We start from the raw sequence: 27,456 nt of genomic DNA, 5'->3' as shown, positions 1-27,456 counted from the left end.
AATAGTAAAATATTTTATATTTAACATTCTGTCCACAGCAGGATGTGGCAAGAATTCTTGAAAAGTTTTTGGATATCAATTTGTATCCGTTTGACCACAGACCCAAACCACCTTGGGCAAAGGATCTGTAGATCTTCATACTTATTGGAATTTCCTTTCTTTAAGTGTTGATACATTATTAGTCTTAGCACTGAGATATGCAGATGTTATGAGATTTTAACAAGTGAAAGAATTTGTGTGATAAAGTAAAACATGGACGTGAAGAGAACCTTCCTTCAAATCTAAGTATGAGAGGTATCACCTATGCTGAAGTCTGCTAACTTGGACGTAAGCATTTCCATCTTGAACGGCTGTTTCTTCAGGAAACTCTTCTGTTTCAGACTGAGTACTGCTCCACTTCTTTAGATCTTTGACACTAGAAACAAGATGGATTATAACCCTTAACATGCTCCATGGACAGTGTGTGACTCCTATATTTGGGGAGGCTAGGCATGAGCACCAAAGCTCCCTAGAAGGGGGGGGGGGGTGCCCAGACTGTGGCCCCACCCCTACTCAACCCTGAGGCCTGCTCTTGCTCGGCCTTCTGCACCCAAGGCCCTGCCCCCGCTCCATCCCAAGCCCCCCCACTCACCGGTGGCACCTCTTTGCCAAGGCCCCTCCCACTCCTCATGGAACTTTGAGCAAGTACAAACACTTCGGTGGGGGGCATTCACTGCTCTCAGACACCCCATAATTGCCCCTTGCTGCTCACCAGAACGCTCTGAAGGGCTCTGGACCCGGTGGAGGTGGCAGGGGATACTCCTGTCCTGGCCATTGCAGTTGGTATTGCTCAGCCGTCTGGCTTAACTAGCACCTGCCCGCAAGAGGAAGGCGGGGGGAGCTTGGTGGAAGAGGCGGAGTGGGGACAGGATGAGGCAGAGCAAGAGCAGGGCCTTGGGGGACGAGCAGGACGCAGGAGCAGGGCCTTGGGGTGGAGCATGGGCAGGGCTATAGCTCAGGTGCCCTTTCGGCAGCGACGCTCCAAGGGCAGCAGGCCGCCAGCACACCTCCAAAGATAGGTGTGCCGCATCCTGTTTGGGGAGGCTGAGCATCCCCTGGCCTCTTATACCACCACCCATAACGTGCTCTCTTGGCACAGGACTGGTTCAATCGCTCCCATCTGAAACATGTTTTACAGTTTCCTTCATGCACCAGTGTTCCTTTGGGTTGTTTTAAATTGGAAGTGGGATGAATCTGCATCTTGACAGAAATGTAGCTGCTTTTTCTTTTAAAGACAGACACTTAGTGGACAAAGGGAAAGCAGTAGATATATTCAGAATTATAAATGAAGCATTTGATGTTATGTCTCACAAAATCCTAATTCAAATAGACTTCAGCAGGGACATTCATATGGACTAACAACTGGCTGAAGAAATGTAAACAAAGGTTATGAAAACAATAGTCTAATGAGATATTGCAGAGATGTGCATTAGGTCCTGCCTTAGTTAATATCTTCATTAAGAAGTGTTAAATGTATGATGTAAACTGTATCAATAATCCGATTAAGATTTATGTTCTATTGGAAAGATATTTGATCAAATTATTTCTATTAATATAAAAAGAGGCTGACTTTGAACTGAGAACATAAGCCATGCTGCTACATGATAAGGACAGCCAAATGACAACATAATACTCATCACGTGACAGTTATTTTCAGACAAGGTAAACCTACACTCTCACAGTTCTAGTAACAACTTCATGATACATAATTCTAGATTGCTTCAGCTAATTGTGAACCTCTAATCCATTTTTCAAATCTTTGTTTAACTGTGGATTAGAATTTCAGTCATAGCAGCATACAGTGGAAAATCTTAATGCACTGACTCATTGCAGGGGAATGCTATTCTTCCAAATTTTTCTAAAGGTTATTTATGTGAGAAGGGTTCTACTAGATAAACTATGTTTTAACAGTTTGCTGCACAAAATTTTAATACTATATTTTTTGGCTGATAGGCACATATACAATTTTTTTAAAAATCAGCCCCACTACCTCCCACAAGTGAGCTCTCCAAAATAAGCAGCCATCATTTATTCAATGTCTTCACTAGTGCATTTAAAGAACTAAGTAAATATGTTATGCAAATTAAGTTTGTCATCTTTTATAGGCCAGTTTTCATACCAGAGTGCTAAATTTAAAGATGGCTCGTAAACAACCTAATTTTCAGTGTTATTTGAATTTTTTTTGCAACGAAGTTGGTTAACAGTTCATCTGAAATGGTGAAACACAAGAGATTGGATGGGCAGATTTGACAGCATAAAATTACAAGTTTAATTGTAATGAGCTAGTTAACAGATCGCCTTCACCACTCACCAACTGACATCTCAATGGGGCATTTGCCCACTCCATTCCAATAGTTTCTCTTCTTCACTAGGAAATTGTCATGCATGAAATATTTTTTCAAACATCACAGGCAGAGCTGGTAGCACCTAACAACACTGCCTGACTCTTCCCATTATAAGGTCCTCTTTTCACTTGCTTATAACTTTGCCAAACTTAAATTATTTGGGCTGAAAGTCTCCATGCCAGGTGTCTGCCTTACACTAAATATTTTGGAAAACTTCTTCAGACAAACCAGTTCAGCCATTCTGGAGAACAAAAGTGGGCAAAAACTTACTTTACCCTCTGTTAAAACATTTGGGAAACCTCTTCTTTAACAGGCTCTAACATCCCCATCCTTTAGAACACACCTACCACTTTGGGGCTCCTTAGGCAAGTTCACACAAAACCGATGGGGGGAGAGGGAATGAAGGCGAACCTTCCTTGCAACTTTTAGCCCAGTGGTTAGGGTACTCACCTGGGATGTGGGAGACCCCTGGTTCAAGTCCACCTTCTGAGAAGAGATTTTTTTTTTTAAACAGGAATCTGCCACCTCTCAAGTGAGTGCCCTAGCCATTGGGCTATTGCATATTCTGATGTGGAACTCCCTCAGTCTCTCCCATTGAAGTAGTTCCACTATGGATAAATAATGAAAGAATCATTGGGCCCGAGAGAGAGCGTGCGCACAAGCGTAAGAATGACTCTACAGCAGCAGCTCTCAACCAGCAGCCTGCATGCGGCCCAATTAGCACACAGCTGCAGCCCAGCTGTGTGCTAAAGACTGGCCCGCGTGGCTGGGCCCAGGTTCCCAGCTGCCCGGTGCAGTGGGGCCCAGGCTGTCCCGCAGCCCAGAATGGCGGGGTCAGGGCTACCAGCCCATCCCACACGGCAAGGGTCCAGGGTTGAGGCAGCCAGCTGGACCCCCGGCGTCAGGGGCCCAGGGCTCCTGTCCGGCCCCACGGTGTCCAGGGCTGGTGCCTGGCACTGCAAGCTCCAGGGCTTCCGGCCAGCCCCAGGGGGCCCAGCAAGCTCCGGCACAGCCACCTGGCCCCGCGAGCTCCAGGACTCCCGGTCAGCCCCACAGGGCGGGGGTCCAGGGCAGCCAGGCAGTGGGGGTCTGGGGCAATTGCCTGGTCCCACAAGCTCTGGAGGCTGAGGCAGTGGCATGGCGGAGGTCCGGGGCAGGCAGCCAACTGGCCCCGCACAGCGGGGGTCCGGGCTGCCCTGCCACCAGTTCTCTGGGGCCCAGGTAACACAGCGTGGGCCGAATAAGTTGAAAACCACAGCTCTATAGCCTGGTGGTTAGAGCTTTAGGGAGACCCAGTTACCCTGCTCCAATGGCTTAAAAAAAATGTATTTATCCACAGTGCAACAGTTTCAACAGGAGAGACTGAGGGAGCCCCACATTAAAGTATCCCATAGCCCAACGGTTACGGCACTCTCACCTGAAAGGCAGCAAAACACCATGTTCAAATCTCTTCTCCTCATCAGGTGGAACAGGGACTTGAGTCTCCCACCTCCTAGATGAGTATCCTAACCACTGGAATAGAAGTTGAGGGATATATCCTTCCCCGCCCTCCCCCCCCCCCAGCTTCTTGCAAAAGTATCTTTGACCTCCAACTCCAAAGTGAGTTTACAGCGGAGATTCCCTAGCAGAGATAGGGTGCTTAAATCCAGGCTGCAGGGAGGTGCCTATCTCCCTGAGGCTTTGTCTAGACTAGCACTTTTGTTGGCAAATATTTTGTCAGTCAGGGGTGAGAAAAAAATACCCCTCTGACCGACATAAGTTTCACTGACAAAAAGCGCCGGTGCGGACAGCGCTATATCAGTGGGCATGCTTTAATTATGCCGGCCGGAGAGCTGTCTTCCACCGGCACAGAGCAGCTACACAGGAGACCTTACAGCGGCGCAGCTGCAGCGGTACCGTTGTGCCGCTGTAAGGTCCGTAGAGTAGACATAGCCTTAAAGGGGCAGGTCTAGCACATACCCCTCTTGTCAGCATCTCCCACTGACTAGCTTAAGCAGCTCCTCGCCTAGCATGCTGCCTTTATGAATTGCAGTCTAAGGCACCCATCTCTCCCCATTCATTGTATAGGAGCCCAGGTGCTTAACTCAGACTTCATGGATTGCAGTGTGTTCCTGTGATTTTCTATGCACCTAAAAGTTAGGTGTTGTGATGCAGATGTCATGATGCCTAAGTATATTCGTGAATCGAGGCCTAAAATCAGAAAGGCAGCAAACAATGGGTGAGACACTATTTAGCACTGGCTTCAATATACCTTTGTTACATTGCCTTTTTAAACAACTACACTCAAGCTGAACTAGAGCTTTATTAAAGCTACTGCAGGTAAAATTTATGGTGTGGCTTCTCTCCTGTTTAAAAATGTGATACAAGCTGGAATTTAGCTCAAAAGTCAGCGCTGAAAGGGGAGGGGGTGTCAAAATATGTTGGCTAAAAGAAAACAAGTTAACTCTTAATTCTCTATTAATGTCCTTGCTACTCTTTCGTATTTCCCACACATAAAATTGATGTCTAGACAATTGTCTGCAATACTAGTCATACAAACTGATTTAGCTGCAGCGAATTATTAGGCCAACCATCACTTTGTAGGCAAGTTCAATTTAATATGGACACATTTTATACTTAGATCTGACCAAAGAAATATACCTTGACATTTATGACTCAGCCTCCAACTTTGAGTATTGGCATTTTAGAATAAGAAGTCTCCTGGACTTGCTATACCTAGGATAACAGCAACATCAAGCAGTAGTATAAGTAGCCCTGTTTTTTGTCTTTTCATGTTGCTGGGTATAGGAAAATTTAACTGAAGTCTCTTTATACTCTGAAACGTGACAAAAATGGCACTGTGGGGTTCCATTTTTGTGTTTAACTTGTGTACCAGATTTGTTGCATTCATAAGTAGAAAAGTGGTTTGTTTTGAGTGCCAGCCTTAAAAGTGAACCTAAGATCCAGCTGGTAAGTTTGTTTCTTTTTAGTTCACATTTCATCACCAGTCAAGGATTCTGCACGACAAATTCACGCACCTTGCATCTCTGTCACCTCAGTCTTCAAATTCTATAATCCATAGACATAAACCAGGGCAGAATTTGACCCAGTAACTCAAAATTGTAGTGTTAATAGGAGTAAAGTAAAACTGTCTAATTTGTCAGAATTCCATCATCTTCTCTGTAGAATCATACTGAAGGGTTTGACAAAACACAAAATATGTATATTTTATTTAAAAAAAAAATATGAAGACTAAACACCTGTATATACCAAGAAAGTTTATGAAAAGAAGTTCTTTATATTTTCAGTAGGCCTGTTCAGTTTATTCTTCAGCAGCATGATCCCTCACCTCTTCTTGCAAGGAACTAATGTTTATTGTTCATATATCAATATTTAAGATCAAACTGATATTTAAATATACATCCTGTGAAGTAAAGCCACACACTATGCACCATTTCACCAATGCTTTACTGAATATAAACTAAATAAACTTTCTAAATACATTGTAGCTATACACTCATTAGTTTAGGTCTTTAGGGACATCCTCGTAAAACTAATACATGTTGATAATTATATATTAGTGTCCTTTCCCTTTAACTGTTGTAGTGGCATAGTGCAGTCTCATTGAATCATAAAAGCATCACTTTTGGCTTATTTATGCAAGAAAGTTGCGTCAGTTTATTTTAACCTGATTTACTTATACAGATGCAATCCAAACCCACTGTGTAGACACTTGTTTTGGTTTAAACCAGGTTTTTAATTTTAATTAGATGAGGACACTGTTTACAGTAAACAACAATAAGCCATTCTTAAACAGAAATAAACACACAACTCTAGTTAAACTGTAAACTCTCATGTAGACAAAGACAGATTGCAAAACAGTTTCAGAAATTTGCAGTTAAGCTTTTCACGTCATTATCTTTGCTACAAAGATCCAAAACATTTAAGCTTCAGAATCATTTGAAGTTCATCAGTTGGAAACACCGATAAAGTATTTGTGACTTAAATGTTTTCATGCTGAAATGGTTAATAATGCTAAAATTTCTTCATGTGCTTCTCTGCTGACTGCTATCAGAGACTGCATGGCTGCAATGCCTCTCTCCCCAGCCAGATGTATTAATCTGGGAAAAATTTCTGAGACAGTCATCAACTATGTGCTGAAAAAAGCAGCAAAGTTTCACTCCTCCACGAAATTCAGACAAATGCCTGCATACATGTCCCTAATGAAAACAAGGAGACAGTCACCTTAAAAAAAGATCAAACTTAGAATCACGTAAGGGTTTTTTTGTAAGATGGTAGAAAGTAAAGGTTTTACTTCTAAGAGTCTGAAATCCTGTCAACCTGTTTGACAGTACAAAGCCCAGTGGGACATTGGTCTTTTAAAACAAACTGGAGGAAAGTCCCACTTTCCATCTCTAAAGTGAAATTCTTCAACTGCTGCTTTTCTTTGTATTGAAGATTGTAAACCCTTTCACAATGCTGGGTAGGAAGTGTTGCCCTTGCTTGTAAGAGCACTTTGAGCCCCAATCCTACTCCTATTTCAAACAAACAGCAGAACTAGTGATTTGAAAACAGCCACTTTATATGTGAATCACTGCCAACTTCCCAATAAAAACACATACCAAAGCTTTACCTAGATTTTAGTGTGTTTATTACTTTAGTGGATCCTACTCTTTTTAAAGAAGTTATTCTATACTCCATTTCAGGTTGTGTTCACAATGAGAATGCTGATGCACAAAACAGTCATGCAAAGTTGAAAACATGGAAAAAAACATGGTGCCCAAATATCTAAGGGCAATAAAAAATAGTACCAAAGAGTTTCTTTTAACAGTGTATTTACACTGTTTAAATACACGTATTTAAAAATGGATCAGGGCGGCTTCTTCAAGTTATGCAACTCCTGTTAATATTCAATGAACTTATTTTTGTGTATTTAAAAAAAAGTATTCTCACTGCCTGACCACCTGGTTACAGAAACAAAGTGAACTGCAATCACAAGATAGGATTAGTTGACCTTATCTAGAAAAGGTATATTTCAACAGAAGAGTAGCATTACTTTCAAATCACAGTTGACACAGCAGTTAATATCCTTGGCATACAACTGGAACTGCCTGCTTAAATTAACAACACAAAGAACTATTACATTCCCTCAACATATAGTACTAAAGCAGTATTCTTACCCAAAATTTAGGTTTCAATTTTGCAGTGGTGTATACCAAAAATAGAACAAATGGAACTAAAGAAATGATTCAGATGTAGGATTATAGGTTATTTTTTAATAGAAAGTGTATTCTATGCTCTCCCTGACTCATTTTCTGTCCCATAAAAGTAGTAAGCCTCAGATATTAAGGAAACATCCTCTCTCATTATTCCAGTGACCTGCAGACAGTGCAATGCCCTGCAGTACCTGATTCTGATTGAGAAGCAACTCCTTTGGATAGTTATACTTCAGTGGATTCAGTGTCTTGTCCAAGTGTCCTCATTTTGGAATAGCAGCTGCAATCAATGACCCTCAAAAAGGTAAGTCTTTAAAGTGCAGAGAGATGAGGGAAAGAAAATCTTCTGGGATACATTACATGAGGGAGGAAAAGACAGAATAAGAACTCCCATAAAGCTCATTTTTATTGACTGTGGCAGCAAGTGCTTTTGTCCATTTAAGGAACATATCTGACTTTAGAAATGTGGTCACTGAACTCTCAGCAGGCCTTCTCTCTTCATGGATAAAATGTATCATAATTACATCTATCTGGTGAAAGAGGACCAAGATTTTTTACATTCAGGCCAGCCATCTGATTAGACAGGAAGAACAAATGCAGGTTTACTAATATATATTAAATATACTTCCCAAGTAAAAGGTCATGTTGGAAATAGCAGCTTTCCTATCTGACAGATTTCTCATTGCACTGTAACATACTATGGAGAAGCTAACCCAGTGGTTCCCAAACTGGGGTTCGCCAACCCCTGGGGGGTCACACAATGTTACAGGGGGGTCGCCAGAAAAATTTCCTTAATGGCGGCCAGAGGACCCTGGGCATGGGAGGCAGCAGGTGTGACCCAGTTGCGGAGCAGACAGCCCAAGCTCTGTGGAGTGCTGAGTGGGCAGCTGAGCCCCAGTCAGCCCGGGGCTAGAAGCCCGAGCCCCGTGGGGCCAGCAGCCCGAGCCGCGCAGAGCGCGCAGCCAAGCCACGGTCAGTGGAGGTGCCAGCAGCCTGAGCCCCATGCAGCACGGGGCCGGGCAGTTGGGGCCAGCAGCCCAAGCCCCAGCAGTCAGCGGGGGCCAGCAGCCCAAGCCCTGTGGAGCCAGCAGCCCCCCCCCATTGCAGGCAGGGAGGCAGCTGGGACCCCAGGCACGCAGGTGGCAGCTCGGACCCCTGTCCTTGGCAGACGGGAAGTTGGGTGGCATGAGGGGCAGAGTGAGCAGGGGCCATGCTGTACGTGGGGGGTAGTCCAGACTAATTTGTCCCTCGTGGGGCACCCTCCTAGGGATGGCCCTGGTGGTGGAAGAAAAGGTGTTTGCGCGCCAAACCAGCTGGAACCAGGTAGCAGTCAATGTAGCAGCGTTCAGGTGCCTCAGTAATTCGATACTAAGTCATTTTCTCTGGAGTGCTGTTTTGCTTCAGTGAGAGGTGAGTGAATGTTGGCATCACACTGAGGAGATTTAAACTTAAATCCCTAGAAATATTCATTTTTAGGAGGGGGTTCACAAGATTTCACATTTTAGTGAATGGGGTTCACCGCTTGTTAAAGTTTGGGAACCACTGAGCTAACCAATAGGAGAATGCTATCCAGTAACTACTTCTATTAGCACTAATAACAGGAAAATTTGAGCACCATATAAGTGTTCTTTCAGCTGGTCTTGCTGTCAAAGCTCCCTGAAGTAGATATTCAGGTCTAGACAGTATTTGGTCCCGCCATGAGGGCAGGGGACTGGACTCGATGACCTCTCGAGGTCCCTTCCAGTCTTAGAGTCTATGAATCTATGAATCTATGACCTGCATTAATACAGACTGAAAATCTTGGGTAATCAATCACTACAAAAGGTCAGGGCTAAAAACGAGCCACTGGTTTGCAATTAGGATGAAGAGTTCTATTTGATAATGAACATTTTTATTTAATGAAAAAAATATTGCATTAAATCTAACAGCGTTCCTAATTCTATTTTTTTCAACATTAGCTGAGCTTCTGATATCCACTAGAATTTCATCTCTCCAACAGCCTACAAAGTATAGTTTCAACCCTCTAAGGGACAGACATTATATAGGCACACTTCCAAAGCTTTAGGTCTTTGGTCTACACACCCTCAGGGAAATAAATCCCATTTTCTCTACTGCCTATACAAAACGTCATAATGCAAAAACTAAAATATACAACATTAATCTTGACTACAGAGGATTTACTGTTCATATGTAATTACTGTAAGCATCTTCCTATACAGAATCTAGACAGCAAATTAGATTATGGAGATGAACTAGCCATGCTATATAATTAAAATTTAAACTTGCTTCCTGTAATTAACCAAGCTTCCAAATGCACACACCCCAACTTCAAAACCAGTCTACTGCTCCCATTTCATCCTAGACTAGACTGTATACAAAGTTTGGGGCAAGTCACACAGTTACAGTTATGGAGATTTAAAAATTTCAAACACTTGCCACCCTCCCCTCTCACTAGTCTTCTCTGAAACATCTCCAAAATTCACTTCTACTGGAGTGTTTAACAAGAAGAAATGTCTTTTACTAATTCTGAACAGATCAGAGAGCAATTAGATTATTTAAATATAAAGATTTGAGCAAATGAAAGCAAAAAACAATACTACACATAAGTATTTTAAGCTTATCCTCACACAACACTTGATGCATTCATTGCAATGTATGCATGGCTCAAATGTGGATGTCTGAGGGCTGGTCCACACTAACCCCCCACTTCGAACTAAGATACGCAACTTCAGCTACGTTATTCACGTAGCTGAAGTCGAACTATCTTAGTTCGAACTTACTGTGGGTCCACACGCGGCAGGCAGGCTCCCCCGTCGACTCCGCGTACTCCTCTCGCGGAGCAGGAGTACCGGCGTCGACGGCGAGCACTTCCGGGATCGATCCGGGATCGATTTATCACGTCTAGACAAGACGCGATAAATCGATTCCAGAAGATCGATTGCTTACCGCCGGACCCGGAGGTAAGTATAGACGTACCCCAAGAGACAGGGATGGAGAGAAGAATAGTTATCAGAGGAATCACACAGAAGTAGATTTGTGGATTTCCATTTAAATCTTTCCAGTCCAGAGGTATGATGCGGAGACTGTGAGGACAGAAGTTAGATGTGGAGAAGGTGTCCAGGAAGGAATGGGGATCTATCTTTGAGAGATTTGGAAAGTCCCTTGACACTGTTGTGTGGATTGCAGGTATTCCTGTCTAAGCAATTCTTAAAATAATTAAGATTTAAAGGAATTACTAGATAAAAACCTTAGTCAACCTAAAATTTGAAAGAATGTTAACTTCAGATAACAGCTATATTTCTCAAAGTGCTAAAAAGCCTGCAAATTCCAAATTAAAGCTCCACTTATAAAAACACTAAAAGACCTTTTTTTAAAATAAATCAGTTAACACACTAAAGTCACTCAAATAACCTTAGGTCAGTCCTCATGGCATGACTCTGAGACCAGAGCCAGAAACAGAACCTCATCCATCTATTCAAGGTTCATTAAGAATCACTGGTAAAATTAAGCTGTGGGGTGGTGTTGAAGTGTCATACTCAGTGTTTGTTTTTTAGAAAATGTACTCTTACAGGATTTGTCTGATGCATAAGATTTATACCTTAAAGATTCTTTATTTCCTCAGAGCTAATGTAAGAGGCTAAGATCCACACCAGTGTATAAAGCTAAAATGCTGAGCTACATTTTTTCTTTGCAAGAAACCCCAGCCATGAAAGGTTCAAACCCTACTCGTAAATGTAAATTACTAGTCAGCAGAAGGCAGTGACTGCTTCATGCTCAGCGCAGGTATTAAACTGGATGGGGCATAAGTGTCTGAGAACTGAAGCTAATAAAAAAAGGTGGGCAGAGAGTGCTGCTCCCAAGGCAGGGTGGGTGAGTGAGTGGGGGCCAGACAGCGAGTAGGCAGGTAGGCGGCGAAGGGGGAAGAGCCAAGAGGTGCTATCGCCCGGCCTGGGGATGAGAGAGAAGCAGCACCCCTCCACCAGACATGGGTGGAGTCACGGATATTGGTGGAAGCACTAGGGCAGGCACCCTAGGGGCGCTGGCAGGTGATGTGTGGCTCTGGCTCCTCACGCAAAGAAGCCCCAAGGAGGTCGGGCCCCCCAGCCCAGAGAACTGAGAAGGTTCTAGCCTGGCTTGTGTCTCTTCCCCCGGGGGAAGGTGCCAGATCCCAGCTCGGGGTGTATGTCACTGCCCCAGGTGGTCAAGTCCTGAGGGTGGCGACAGGCCCCGGCCCGGGAGTGTCGCTCCCGCCGGGGGCAGGGAGGTGTCGGGTCCCGGCGCGGGGTGTCACTCACCCATGCAGGCAGCTCGGCCGAGGAGACGCTGAGCCGCACCACCCGCTCCTCGTCCTGCAGGAAGGCGAGGGCCCGGCCCAGGCGGGAGCTCTTGCCAATGCGGTGCCTGCGCAGCCAGAAGAGCCCGAGCAGGGCGATGAGGATCCAGCTGAAGCTCAGCCCCAGGTAGCCCAGCACGTACACGGGGAAAATCAGCGCGAAGCTCCGCGCGAACTGCGACACCAGCCCCGACACGTCGACGCTCAGCATCGGGGGAGGCTCCGGCACCGGTTCCCCGGCCGCAGCCTTCCCCGCCGCGCCGGGGTCCTCCCCCGACCCCGCGCCGGGGGGCTGCTGGGCCGCTGTCCCGCTCATGCTCTGCCGGCGGCGGCTGCTCCTCGGGCGCAGGCTCCGGGCGGGCAGTGGGGCAGGGCTTGGGCGGCGGCGCCTCGCATGCTGCGCTCAGCCCCGCTCACACTGCCACACGCCAACGGCCGCCCGCTTCCGGGTGCCGAGCCGCGGCCTGGCCCAGCCCGCCGAGGGAGGGGCGCGGAGCTGCCCAACCGCGAACCCGTCCCCTCCCCTGCCCGCTGCGAGGAGCCGCCCTGGGTCGCCGTCCGCTCAGCCTGCGGCGTCTGTGGGCGCCGCTCGGCGGCGCAGGGAACCCGAGCGCCCCCTCCCCAGAGGCGGGCCCCGAGCGCCCGCCGCCGCGCCAAGCTCGTCCCCACGGAGCCCCCGTGGACATCAATACAAGCCTCCCCTCCCCGCGGCGGACACGCCACACGTGGGACCCTTCGCGCCCTGCCGGGCCCCAGAACCAGGGCTGCCTCCCCTGGGTCTTCTGCACAGGGGCCCCACCCCCGGCAACTAGGCGGGTGCAGCTGCACCATTACTGAAGCTGGCTCTGGGCCAGCCCGGCGTGCAGAGAAAGCCAAACAGTGCCTCTCTCTCTTCCCCCCACCCCCGCATGCTTCCTGGGTGGGAGCCAGGGGGCTGTCCAACTCTGCCCCGCCGGTAATAACAGCATCCCAGCTTCCCTCAGTTGGTCCTGGGGTACTAATCACAGGGTTAATGTCCAACTGTGCATGGAGAAGGGGACTGGGACAGGAGAGGGAGAAATATAGGACGGCTGGTCAAAATCAGGGAGAAGGACCATCGATGGGAGACATGAGACAAACCCACTTTTTAGGGCCATAGAATTAAGGGCTCCCCAAGTACAGATGTACATTGTACTCTCCACACACATCACCATCTCCTTCTCTTCTACCCTAGTCCCATGTGACTGCTTTTCTCCTCATCACCCCACTTTGTACTAGTCATGCTAGTGGTTGTCGAGGCACCTGTTATACAGCCCAGGTGGGAAGCTGCCTTCCACATACTTTGCACCCATAACTAGCACAGAACAAACTGTTAAGAAGTGAGTAGCTTCAAAGGATCCACCAGCTGCTTCCCCCAATTCTCAGCTACATCAGGTTTTCCTGTAGTTTTTCCCACCTCAACTCTACTATTGCTGTCTCTGACATCCTACTGTTAATAGTACAGTAGTGCCTAGAGGCCCCAGTCAAGATCAGGGCTCCTTTGTGCTAAGTGCTATACAGATATATAGTTAGCCCCTGTCTACACTGGAAACTAACACTGGTATAGCTAGGGCCCTATCAAATTCAGGGTCCATTTTGGTCAATTTCATGGTCATAGAATTTTAAAAATCATAAATTTCATGACTTCAGCTATTTAAATCTGAAATTTCATGGTGTTGTAAATTGTAGGGGTCCTGATCCAAAAAGGAGTTGGGGTGGGGGGGGTTGCAAGGTTATTGTAGGTGGGGTTGTGGTACTGCTACCCTTACTTCTGTGCTGCTGCTGGCAACAGCGCTGCCTTCAGAGCTGGGCAGCTGGAGAACAGCTGCTGCTGGCCAGGAGCCTAGCTCTGAAAGCAGAGCCACCACCAGCACAGAAGTAAGGATGGCATGATATGGTATTGTCACCCTTACTTCTGCGCTGCTGCTTGCAGTGCTGCGCCCTCAGTCAGCAGATGCCACTCTCTAGCCACCCAGCTCTAAAGGCAGCAGCGCAGAAGTAAGGGTGGCATGGTATGGTATTGCCACTCTTACTTCTACACTGCTGCTGGCAGTACGCTGCCTTCAGAGCTGGGTGCCTGACCAACAGACGCTGCTCTCCGGCCGCCCAGCTCTGAAGGCAGCACAGAAGTGAGGGGGGCAATACTGCGACCAGTAGCGTAGCTAGGGGGGAGCAGGGGGAGCGGCCGCTCCCCCATGAGCACATTTTCCAAAAATAGCGCCTTTCCACGCAGCCAGCACTGGGCTCCGGACTCAAAGTCTGAAGCTGGGTTTTGCGTGCGGCCGCAGGCTGGCTCTGGGCTCCGCACCACCCTCCCGCATCCCCAGCCTGGCTCGCTCGCTCCGGGGCTGCAGGCAGCGTCGGCTGGTTGCCGGGCTCCCCGGGGAGGAGGAGGAGGAGGCTCCCGCCCGCAGCTGCCCGGCTCCCTAAGCCAGGGTGGGCTCTGCCGGGAGGGGAAGGGGCGGCAGCAGGGATGGCGCTTCCACTAGGCGACCTTAGGCGGTTGCCTAGGGCGACAGGATTTGGGGGGCGGCATTTTGCCACCCTTGGCGGAAATTCGGCAGCGGGGGGTCCTTCTGCTCCGGATCTTCGGCGGAAATTCAGTGGCGGGTCCTTCACTCGCTCCGGGACCCGCCGCCGAAGTGCCCCGAAGACGCAGAGCGGAAGGACCCCCGCCGCCGAAGACCCCAGGCCCCCTGAATGCTCAGAGGAGGAGCGCGGCCGCCTAGGGCGGCAAAAACCCTGGCACCGCTCCTGGGCGGCAGCGCAGCCCCCCCAGCGCGGCGGGGGGGGGGGCTGAGGAGCAGCAGGCCCGTTGGCCCCTGGCAGCCCCATGCAGAGCGAGGCGGCCGCGCGGCAGGGAAGGTGGCTCTGAAGCCCAGCTGGTGCCGGCAGAGGAGGTGGAGAAGGAAGGAAAAGGGGGGGAGGGGGGATGTTTTTTCTCGTGGTCTCTCTTCAGCCGAGGGGGCTGAGGGAGCGGCAGAACCAGGAGGCAAAGGAGCGACTTTGGGTTATTCCCCCCACCCCCCAGTGCTGCACCTGAGGCTGTGAAACTGTGCTTAGTGCAGCTTGTGAAGGAAGGAGGAGTAAATGTGCTTTAAGGTGCCAGTCATGTCTCCTCAGTCTCACTGCTGACTAGCTGCAGACACAGTGCTCAGAATTAAGCAATGTTCTCAGGGACTGTGCTCTATACTAGTTTTCAATTGCCTGCTAAATGCTTCAGCCATGCCACCTTTTCACTTAGCTATCTCCTGAATAGTGGTGACTGGGAATGGGGGGGTGGGGGAGTGTGGCAGATGCCAATTTGAGGTGAATAGTCTCTTGGCCAGATTCTATTGGGTTTATGGTGCTTTGTGCTATGGACTGGAGCAAAGTGGCTGGTGAATAACCAGGAATCTGGTTAATAATTGTTCTCTAAATTCAGCTTTCTTCTTTCTCTCTCTGTGAATTATCACTAATTCAAAATAGTAGTGTGCAAATTGACTGGATAATGGTAATAGCATAATCTCTTGTTATAACATTGTAAACCCTACTACCTGATTTTTATATTAAACACTTACTATACATAATACAATAAATCCGACAGAAACAAAACCTAGGAAAACTTTATTCTTTCTGTGTCTTATTTAAAGTTTTCCAGTAATCTCCTCTTGCTTCAGAATGCCTCATGCGTCACCCATACTATTTGCAATAGGATTCAACATGTGGCTTGGCTGTTGCTCTTCTTGGTGGCTGGCTGACCTTGAATTATTGTCAAAAGTTAGAGGGTGTACTCTTCTCCTTCCTCACATGTTGGTTGAGGATTCCATTGATAAAGGGATTGGTGAATAGGTAGGGCCCTAGGCCTGGTCCACACTAACCCCCCACTTCGAACTAAGATACACAACTTCAGCTACGTTAATAACGTAGGTGACTTGTGTTGACCTAATTATGTCCGTGTCTACACTAGAATGTAATGATTAACAAAACATCTGTATACTTGTTAACTGATCACATTTGTTTTAGAATTTGTCACAATAAATAAGGAACTCCAGAACGCTACTTTTGCAGAGTATTTGGGCACAGTACTGCACTTTAATATCCTTAAAGTTCCAAATAATTTGTTTATACTCTTACCTATATCGGGGTCTCTAGCTGACAAACACAAAACATCCTGTTACTGTTACAGCAGTATAGCTGGGGTGATAAAGGGCTGAATGCACAAAGGGCTTTAGGCATTGTGACACTAAGAATCACAAAGGCTACATTTTAGGCTCCTGGAAAAATTACTGTGATTAGCTCCCCTGAGCGCACCGCATCCCCGCTCCTCCACCCTTCCTCCTGGAAAGTCCTAAGTGCCGCCAAACAACTGTTTGGTAGCTGGAAGTGCTGGGAGGTAGGCGGAGGAGCGGGGATGCGGCACACTCGGGAGCAGGGAGGGGAGCTTGGCTGCCGGTGGGTGCTCCAGCCCCGGAGCATCCACAGAGTCGGTGCCTATGGGTCCAATCATTTTCTGGGCTCTTCTTCAGCCAGATCTCTCTTCCTTTTTAGAAATTTCACAAGCTTTAAGAAGAAGTTTTATTATCTTTCAGTTACAGACATATCTGACATTGATTCTAGGACATCACTATTTTCAACTTCTGACTGAAGCATTTCCATTTTTGTCCACATTTTGGTCAAATGAAACTTTGCCTTGACTTTGTCCTCTTCTGACAGTAGGAGTTGATATCTAGCATCAAGGTTTATACATGAGAGAAAGAAATCATTTTCAAACAGATTTTGTTCTCATTTTTTCATTGAAGCCAGTAAGGATTCAGTAAAAGAAGAAGAGACTTTCTGTGTTTCCAGTTAGCATTATAACCAAGCACCATAAAAGTCATCCATACTCAGTTCATATTGAAGAATTTTTGTTGTCACTTTAACAGGTTTCAGTGCAATTGTGATGCCTTCAATGGCACTCTATTCTGCTTCTGTCAGGTGAAGCTCATGATCTGAAGTGGTCATGCCCTGGCAGAAATCCATGAGCTCCAAGAGGCACTCAAGCATGTCATATATTGAGTGCCATCTGGTAAGACAATCTAAGATTCAGGTTTTTCATTTTAATTTTCTAATGAGTACTAATATTGTGTGGTTTCTCAATTTTTACAGACATAGTGAACTCCCTTCAATATTACACCCTTGGCCTCAGCACATAAACTAAGTCCAGCTTCTTCAACCAAATCATTCTGATCTTGGTCTACAGCTTCTTTCTATATCAGTTACTCAAAAACAAGCTGCACAAGAACTAATAATATATGGAGATATACCTTATCTCATAGAACTGGAAGGGACCCCGAAAAGTCATTGAGTCCAGCCCCCAGCCTTCACTAGCAGGACCAAGTACTGATTTTTGCCCCAGATTCCTAAGTGGCCCCCCTCAATGATTGAACTCATAACCCTGGGTTTAGTAGGCCAATGCTGAAACCACTGAGCTATCCCTCCCCCTAAAAACAGCTTAGGGAGTTTGGTTGCCACATTTGTTTTTAAAAAGTATTCATCTAAGATTACAAGTTAGACATGATGCTTGGATCTTCTTGAGCATCTTCCCTGAAGAGTAAATTCTTTGTTTCCCCTTCATTCTGAATTTGTTGTTCTACTTCTTCAGTTTCCTGATCCTCAATCATTAACTTCACTGCTTTCACCATTTTTGTGGCATTATCTGTTGTAATACTAAATATATGCCTTGGCATGATTCCATACATATCAATAACTAAGAATAATTTATTTTAAATATTCAGAGGTGTGTCTTTCCTTGAATCTGAAGAGCAATTTTTCCTGCAACCATATACTGAATGTTAATTCCTAATTCAGTCAAATCATGTGACGCAATCTACTTTCAAAGAAATTAGTCTTTCCCTGATTTTTTTTTATCTTCTCCTGAATGGTACCAGCTACAGTGGCAACTTTGTCTAGTACATTTTCATCAGTCAGTGTAAGTTTCCTTTGCAGGCCTCCCAGAATGGAATTTTTATGAAATCTTGAATCCTCCATTGTCTTAAATGGTCTTCCATTTATAGTGACTAATCCTAGGCAAATATCCAGTCAGGTAGCTTCATCAATTGTTCATGTAATTGCCTTATTTGTGAACATGGAGTCCAAAGTAGCTTATGTTGTACTAGACTTCTTGGATGTGGGTTCATCAGGATTGTGTGCATGTTGTAGTCATTTATTATTTTTATTCTGCAATTCTTTTTTTTCCCTAAAGAAAGTGCATCTTACTCCTCATGCAGGTGCCTTTCCAGGTTGCTGGCATGGTTCCCTGACACAATTGAATGGTACTCTGGTTCCCCAATTTGACAAACAGATTTTCTTTTACATTGTGATAGTTGAAGAACTTTCTTATGGGATTTTGTTGGTTACTCCCCATAATTAATTCTCAATTTCTGTAATAAATAATAGAAATATATTTTTTATAAATAAACAATGCAATAGTACAGCTCAGATGCATATTTCCAGAATCTAAACACATACGGCTGTGTTTTAGCAAAGTAGTGGCATAAAGTCTGAGAAGCAGTTCAGAGAGGGGTGATCTTGAGTCAAGAATCATGTTACCCTCAACTCATTAATTAGTATCAATTGGCAATCAATGCAATTATTATTAACCCTATTAATCAGGCAACAGTCCGAGAAGTTAACAACACTTCCAGCCCAAGGAAAAAGGAAATGGTTCCCCAGCACTTCTCCCCCTTAGAAAGGCCTCCACCCACCCCTAACTCCCAAGGCAGCTGCTCTCTTCAACTGCCTAGGTTGAGGCAGGGCCACAAACTCATTTCTCTACTGCAGCAAGCCTCAGGACCCATTACCAATCCCCCACCTTCTGGGGGCACAGGCACCCACTCAGGACCCACTCCCTATCCACCACCACACCCCCAGAGCAGTTCTTTTTCTTCACCCATCCCATCTGGCTAGGGTTACCAACTGTCTAATCGCACAAACCCAAACACCATTGCCCTGCCCTGCCCCTTCCCAAGGCCACGCTTCTGCCTTGTCCCTTCTCTGAAGCCCCGCCCCTGCTCACTCCATCCTCCCTTCCTCCATCGCTCACTCTCCCCCACCATCACTCACTTTCACGGGCTGGGGTAGGGGGTTGGGGTGCGGGAGGGAGTGCAGGCTCTGGGTTGGGGCCAAGGGGTTCGGAGTGGGACGGGGCTCCGGCCAATGGGAGCTGTGGAGTCGCTGTTCAAGGTGGCTGGCTCCCGGGAGCCATGCAGGGCAGGTAGGGAGTCTGTCTGCCCCACTGCGCTGCCCACCGGACTTTTAGGGACCTAAAATCTCCCGGATTGGCTTTAGTAGTCACCAGGAGATCGAGGCCCATTCCGGGAGACTCCTGGCCAATCTGGGAGGGTTGGCAACCCTACATTTGGCTACAGCAGGCTCCAATTAGAACCTAGTTCCAGGCAGGCCAGCCTGCAGCAGAGTATTTTCTCCCCACACTGGTGGTGCTGCTGGCCCAGCCCTGCTGCCTCAGAAAGCACTGAGCAGCAGCAGTAGCCTGGACCCCAGCCTAGTAAGAGAGACAGAGAATGGGAGAGGGAGAGAGACAGGAGGTGGTCTGTGCTAGTCCACAACACTTTAAATAACTGACTGGCCCCTGGGATGGAAAAGGTTGGGAAAACACTATTCTAGAGCCCATATCCACCCACTGCGGAAAACATAAACAAAACACAGCTCAGACTCCCTACCCTATGTACTGTATGTTATTCCAATTTTTGTGCAAAAAGAGAATTATCACTTTTAAGTATGACGTTTAGGGACATCATGTTCCCTGTGTGGGCTTGTCTACGCAGGGAAATTTACTGGCATTATTATACCAATATAACTTCCCATGTGGACACTCATCTCAGGCCAGGTCTATACTACAAACTTACATCGGTATAACAATGTTGCTCGGGTATGAAAAATCCACACCCCTGAGCGATGCAGTTGTACCAACCTAATCCCTAGTGAAGACAACGCTATGTCAACAGGAGGGCTTCTCCTGTCGACATAGCTACCGCCTCTTGTGGAGGTGGATTAACTACACCTATGGGAGAAGCTCTTTCATTGGCGTAGTAGCGTCTTCACTAAAGCGCTGCAGCTGCATTGCTGCAGCGATTTAAGTGTAGACCTGCCCTGAGAATAACAGATACTTTATCTGGTTTAATTTATGCTGCTTCCAAAGTGTCGACGTGTCTCCAGTATAGTCTTTGGTGTTGGTAGCACTATTTCTCTGACACTGTCAGAAAACTCCACTCCTGCAGCATTAATTTTGACCTTTGCTCTGTTCTCTTACATGCTCCATATCTGCAGATTGTGTTTCAAGTATGGATCAAAGGCAGTACTGTTTGTCTAAGCTGGTGCCATTAGAGGAACATCAGGAGACAGCAAAGAGCACATTGCTACTGAATGCAAGAAGCTTAGATATTTTATATTCTTTTTCTCTGAACTAAGTACAGGCAGGGCCAGTGGAAGGATGTTTCGCGCCCTAGGCGAAACTTCCACCTTGCGCCCCCCCCCCCCGTCCCCGAGCCCCCGCCCTGAGGCGCGCTCCCCCCCCGCCCTGAGGCGCCCCCCCGCCCTGAGGCGCCCCCCCGTGGCAGCTCCCCCCCCTCCGCCCTGAGGCGCCCCCCCTGCAGCAGCTCACCCCTGCCCCGCCTCCTCCCCGAGCACACCGTCGGTGCTTCACTTCTCCCACCTTCCAAGCTTGCGGCGCCTAAGCTGATTGGCGCCGCAAGCCTGGGAGGCGGGAGAAGTGAAGCAGCTCACCTCTGCTCCGCCTCCTCCCCGAGCACGCCTCCTCCCCGAGCCCCGCCTAAGCTGATTGGCGCCGCAAGCCTGGGAGGCGGGAGAAGTGAAACAGCCACGGCATGCTCGGGGAGGAGGCGGGGCAGGGGTGAGCTGGGGCGGGGAGTTCCCCTGCGTGCCGCCCCCCCCCCCCCTTGTTGCAGGCGGCCCTCTCCGCGCTCCACTGCCCCAGCTCCCTCCGCCTAAATGCCGGCGGCGACCGGGGCGGCCAAAGATCCGTCCGCCACGGTCGCGGCCGAAGAAAATGGCGCCCCCCAAATCCTAGCGCCGGTCGCCTAAATGGTTGCACCGGCCCTGAGTACAGGAGAAAAGCAGAGAGGAGGAAAGAAAGCCATGAGGTCTTAGGGAGTCAAATCTTGTTAACAGTTCCAAGGCTACTGATGGCCCTGTGGCTACTACCTTTTCTTCCTAGGAGAATCTGGGCTATGCCTCTATACTCCCAAATTCTGAATGATAGGCAATGAAATACAAAGAGCTATATGGAAAATGTTCTCAAATATGTTCTAGTGTTTATCATTTTATAGTAAATAATAACATATTAAATTATTTGCTCCCACTAGGCAGGTGAAAAATTAGCACAGTTTATTTTTAATTATGGCTAAAATGTAAAGGTTACACAGATTTTTCAGTTTCACTAGATTTTAGTTCTAGTATAAGTGGAAGCTTCAGACATGTATGCTGACTTATCAGTGAGCCTTTCCTGATTAATTATCATTAGTCCTAGCTTTAGGTTTGGAAGGGTCCTATGCTAAACTCCATGAAGATGTCTCCTCACACCCTCAATATCTCTCACATACTGCTTTTTGCCTGCTTAAGGCTGCCATTGATTGGTACAGTGTACTGCTTTGTTACCTGTGGCTTTTTTCAAAGCTGAAGTATACTTGAGAGCTGTAACAGGTTAAGTATATATGCTTATTCTAAGTACAAAAATTTCTCTGATCATGAAACCGAGACACTTAAAAGTTAATATATTCTGTTTAAATGTTGGGTACTGGTGCTACCTACACACTTGCTATTTTAAAGTTGCATGTATTTGATACATTGTTGAACTGTTTAAAATAGATATTTAAAATAGGCTATGATGGAAGAAGGACAGAAGGCACTGAATGTGGTTTTAATTAGGCCACAACTTTATTCTTAAATATCTGAGTGTTCCCTTCAGATAAAATTGTACAGTGCAGGTAATGCCATAATCCTTTCCATATACTTGGGGGGCTATCATCAGCCCTCCCCCACATCCCAGTCCCAGACAACTCACTGCTGGGACTCTGCCACCCTTCCCTGCTCAGATGAGAGTTAAGGGGAACTATAAAGGAAAGGGGTTGCCTTCCCATCATACCAGCCATAGCCCCAAGCCCTTTCTCTGCTTCTTTAAAGAATGCCTCCTTTAAATCCTTTACCAGTCCATTTTATCTGAGCCATATGTCATGCTCTCTGGAGTGGCTCCCACCTCTGAGTGCCTACCTCAGGGCAGACTGTCGGAAAACAGGGCAGACACCCTAAACCTAGTGTCTATATTCTATAATTAGATTTCACCAAACCAGTAACAACTGTGAACTCCTGGATCACTATACCTGTCTTACCATGGAGTCACAGACAGTCCCCTCAGACTCTCCAGTCTATCATACCACCCAGACAAATTGGACTTTGTGATAAAAGGTCTCTTATACCTAAAATCACATCACATCAGGTTGCTCCTACTCCCAAGAGACTAGCCACTTACACCAGATCAATTGGTACTCTAGATCTTACACCAAAGACAACACTAGCAGCCAATTCTATAGTAAACTAACTATCGGTTTGTTAGCTAAGAAAAGGAAATGAGAGTTATTGAAAGGTTAAAGCAGGTAAAATATATATACAGGTGAGTCATAGTCTATAATTCTCAATGGTTGCTGGGAACAAAGGGTAGGAATAAATGGTAAATTTTCAGAATGGAGAGGGGTAACTAGTGGTGTTCCCCAAGGGTCAGACCTAGGACCAATCCTATTCAACTTATTCCTAAATGATCTGGAAAAAGGGGTAAACAGTGAGGTGGCAAAGTTTGCAGATGATACTAAACTGCTCAAGATAGTTAAGACCAAAGCAGACTGTGAAGAACTTCAAAAAGTTCTCACAAAACTAAGTGATTGGGCAACAAAATGGAAAATGAAATGTAAATGTAAAGTAATGCACATTGGAAAAAATAACCCCAACTATACATATAATATGATGGGGGCTAATTTAGCTACAACTAATCAGGAAAGAGATCTTGAAGTCATCGTGGATAGTTCTCTGAAGACGTTCACGCAGTGTGCAGAGGCAGTCAAAAAAGCAAACAGGATGTTAGGAATCATTAAAAAAGGGATAGAGAATAAGAAGGAGAATATCTTATTGCCCTTATATAAATCCATGGTACGCCCACATCTTGAATACTGCATACAGATGTGGTCTCCTCATCTCAAAAAAAGATCCTGGCACTAGAAAAGGTTCAGAGAAGGGCAACTACAATGATTAGGGATTTGGAATAGGTCCCATATGAGGACAGATTAAAGAGGCTAGGACTTTTCAGCTTGGAAAAGAGGAGACTAGGGGGATATGATAGAGGTACACCTCTACCCCAATATAACGCGACCCGATATAACATGAATTCAGATATAACGCGGTAAAGCTGCGCTCCGGGGGGGCAGGGCTGCGCACTCCGGCGGATCAAAGCAAGTTCGATATAACGCAGTTTCACCTATAACGCAGTACGATTTTTTGGATCCCGAGGACAGCGTTATATCGGGGTAGAGGTGTATATAAAATCACGAGTCGTGTGGAGAAAGTGAATAAGGAAAAGTTATTTACTTGTTCCCATAATATAAGAACTAGGGGCCACCAAATGAAATTAATGGGCAGCAGGTTTAAAACAAATAAAAGGAAGTTCTTCACACAGTGTACAGTCAACCTGTGGAACTCCTTGCTTGAGGAGGTTGTGAAGGCTAGGACTATAACAGGGTTTAAAAGAGAACTAGATAAATTCATGGAGGTTAAGTCCATTATGGGCTATTAGCCAGGATGGGTAAGGAATGGTGTCCCTAGCCTCTGTTTGTCAGAGGGTGGAGATGGATGGCAGGAGAGAGATCACTTGATTATTATCTGTTAGGTTCACTCCCTCTGGGGCACCTGGCATTGGCCACTGTCAGTAGACAGGATACTGGGCTGGATGGACCTTTGGTCTGACCCAGTATGGCCATTCTTATGTTCTTATGATGTAGTAATCTGTCAGTCTCCCAAAAGTCTCTCAGGGCTACCCAGAGTTACTGTGGGGATCTCCATCTTCTCGTTCAGTTGTTCTGCACTATTAGAATCCAAACAGTCCAGAGATGAAGGATCTTTCCTTGAATCAATTCTTATAGCTTCTTCTCACAGAAAACAAGCTGACAGTGTCACTACCCACGTGGGCTTTTCCTTTGATTATGGAGAGTGAAGAATGCATTTTGAGTCTTTGACCTCCAATCATCAAACACAATGACCACTTGCTTTGAAATTAGCAGTTTTCTGTTAAAGTTCTTTATTTGCATTTCACGAGGCTTCTTTCTTCCGCATTGAAGAGTTGCTCTTTTAAGACTTCTGAAAGCATGCTCCACCCCTCATTCCTCTCAGATTTTGGAAGGCACTTTGATTCTTAAAACTTGGACTGAGTGCTGTAGCTATCTTTAGAAATCTCACATTGGTACCTTCTTTGCGTTTTGTCTAATCTGCAGTGAAAGTGTTCTTTAAACGAACAACATGTGCTGGGTCATCATCCGAGACTGCTGTAACATACAATATATGGCAGAATGCGGGTAAAACAGAGCAGGAGATATACAATTCTCCCCCAAGGAGTTCAGTCACAAATTTAATTAATGCATTTTTTTTAATCAGCATGGAAGCATGTCCTCTGGAATGGTGGCCAAAGCATGAAGGGGCATACGAATGTTTAGCATATCTGGCATGTAAATACTTTGCAATGCCGGCTACAAAAGTGCCATGCAAAAAGCCAGCTACAAAAGCATCTGTTTTCACTTTCAGGTGACACTGTAAATAAGCAGTGGGCTGCATTATCTCCCCGTAAATGTAAACAACCTTGTTTCTCTTAGTGATTGGCTGAACAAGAAGTAGGACTGAGTGGACTTGTAGGCTCTAAAGTTTTACATTATTTTGTTTTTGAGTGAAGTTATGTAACAAAAACAATCTACATTTGTAAGTTGCACTTTCACAATAAAGAGATTGCACTACAAAACTTGTGTGAGGTGAATTGAAAAATACTATTTCTTTTGTTTATAATTTTTACAGTGCAAATATTTGTAATAAAAATAATATAAAGTGACCACTGTACACTTTATATTCTGGGTTGTAATTGAAATCAATATATTAGGGTACAAATGTAGGGGCCTGCATGAAAACTTCTAAGCTTAACTACCAGCTTAGTTTTGGTCCGCTGCCACCATCCCAAAACTAATTCCCTTTCCTGGGTAGCCTTGAGAGACCTTCACCAATTCCCTGGTGAATACAGATCCAAACTCCTTGGATTTTAAATAAGGAGAAATTGACCCTTCCCCCCTCCTTCCTTTCACCAACTCCTGGTGAGTACAGATCCAAACCCCCTTTGGATCTTAAAACAAGGAGAAATCAATCAGGTTCTTAAAAAGAAGGCTTTTAATTAAAGAAAAAGGTAAAAATCATCTCTCTAAAATCAGTATGGAAAATAACTTTACAGGGTAATCAAACTTAAAGAGCTCAGAGGACTCCCCTCTGTCTTAGGTTCAGAGTGTAGCAAACAAAGATAACCACTCTAGTAAAAGGTACATTTACAAGTTGAGAAAACAAAGTAAATCTAAGACGCCTTGCCTGGCTTTTACTTACAATTTTGAAATAAGAGAGACTTGTTTAGAAAGATGGGGAGAACCTGGATTGATGTCTGGTCCCTCTCAGTCCCAAGAGCGAACAACCCCTTAAACAAAGGACACACACAAAAGCCTTTCCCCCCCCAAGATTTGAAAGTATCTTGTCCCCTTATTGGTCCTTGGGGTCAGGTGTCAGCCAGGTTACCCGAGCTTCTTAACCCTTTACAGGTAAAAGGATTTGGAGTCTCTGGCTAGGAGGGATTCCATAGCACTGTACACAGGAGAGCTGTCACCCTTCCCTTTATAGTTATGACACGCCCCCCAAATCACAGATAGTGTTGGACGTCCGGTTCCACACTGGCTGTGATTTCTTCCTGGAGCTCTAGGAGAAAACAGAGTTAATAAAACACATGTACCTTTAGACATACTACTGATTATATAAAAACTAACAATATGTTTTATTTTAAGAACAATTGTTAACCAGTTAACTTTGGGAAACTTTCCCGGGAGAGTGCATCAGCCACTTTGTTAGAAGCTCCCAAAATGTGTTGTATTTCAAAATCAAAATTTTGGAGAGCTAAACTCCACCGAAGAAGTTTTTTGTTATTTCCCTTGGCGGTATGAAGCCACTGTAGCGCAGCATGGTCTGTTTGTAGTTGGAACCGCCGTCCCCAAACATATGGGCGTAGCTTTTCCAGCGCGTACACAATGGCGTAGCATTCCTTTTCGCTGATTGACCAGTGGCTTTCCCTCTCAGACAGTTTCTTGCTGAGAAACACGACAGGATGGAATTCTTGATCCGGTCCTTCCTGCATTAAAACTGCTCCCACGCCTCGCTCGGAAGCATCTGTGGTTACTAGGAACGGTTTGTCAAAGTCTGGGGCCCTTAGCACAGGGTCAGACATGAGTGTTGCCTTAAGGTGGTTAAAGGCCTTTTGACACTTATCAGTCCACTGAACTGCATTTGGCTGTTTCTTTCTGGTTAGGTCTGTCAGCGGGGCGGCGATTTGGCTGTAGTGTGGTACAAATCGCCTATAATATCCGGCCAAGCCTAAGAAGGATTGGACCTGTTTTTTTGACTTTGGAACCGGCCACTTTTGGATAGCATCCACTTTGGCCTGTAGGGGATTTATAGTTTCTTGACCCACCTGGTGTCCCAAGTACGCCACTCTGTTTTGGCCTATTTGACACTTTTTAGCCTTAACAGTTAGTCCTGCCTGCCGGATGCGCTCGAAGACTTTTTTCAGGTGCTCCAGGTGTTTTGTCCATGAATCAGAAAAAATGGCCACATCATCGAGACAGGCAACGGCAGATTCTCCCAATCCCGCTAAGAGACCATCTACAAGTCTTTGGAAGGTGGCGGGTGCATTTCGCAACCCGAAAGGGAGTACATTGAATTCATACACCCCTGCCTGGGTGACGAAGGCGGACCTTTCCTTAGCGGGTTCATCTAGTGGTACTTGCCAGTACCCCTTGGTTAAGTTTAAAGTAGAGATGAATTGGGCATGTCCCAATTTTTCCAATAGCTCATCTGTGCGTGGCATTGGATAGTTGTCAGGACGAGTTACAGCATTTAGCTTACAGTAGTCCACGCAAAAGCGTATTTCCCCATCTGGTTTGGGAACTAGAACCACTGGAGATGCCCATGCACTGGTAGAGGGGCGGATTATACCCATCTGTAGCATGTCCTGGATCTCCCTTTGTATAGCCGCTTGGGCATGAGGTGACTCCCGGTAGGGTGGGGTTCTAATTGGGTGAGCATTACCTGTGTCAATGGAGTGGTATGCCCGTTCGGTCCGTCCTGGAGTGGCTGAGAAAATCGGTGCAAAGCTTGTGCACAGCTCCTTTATCTGCTGTCGCTGCAGACGTCCCAG

At 46.1% G+C, this 27,456-nt stretch overlaps 1 protein-coding gene across 2 annotated transcripts in view; it reads right to left on the bottom strand.

Moving 5' to 3' along the window:
• Positions 1-12,228, bottom strand: part of ESYT2 (extended synaptotagmin 2) — a 144,357-nt gene extending 132,129 nt beyond the window's left edge. For both annotated transcript variants that reach the window (XM_065400105.1, XM_065400106.1), the window contains exon 1: positions 11,875-12,228. In XM_065400105.1, the coding sequence (XP_065256177.1) occupies positions 11,875-12,228 (354 nt within the window). The remainder of the gene's footprint in view (positions 1-11,874) is intronic.
• Positions 12,229-27,456: the final 15,228 nt, after the last annotated feature.

Source organism: Emys orbicularis, chromosome 2, assembly GCF_028017835.1.
Source record: "Emys orbicularis isolate rEmyOrb1 chromosome 2, rEmyOrb1.hap1, whole genome shotgun sequence".
Taxonomy (NCBI): domain Eukaryota; kingdom Metazoa; phylum Chordata; order Testudines; family Emydidae; genus Emys; species Emys orbicularis.
The sequence above is the reverse complement of the archived record's forward strand: the minus strand, read 5'-3'. Positions and strand labels throughout refer to the sequence as shown.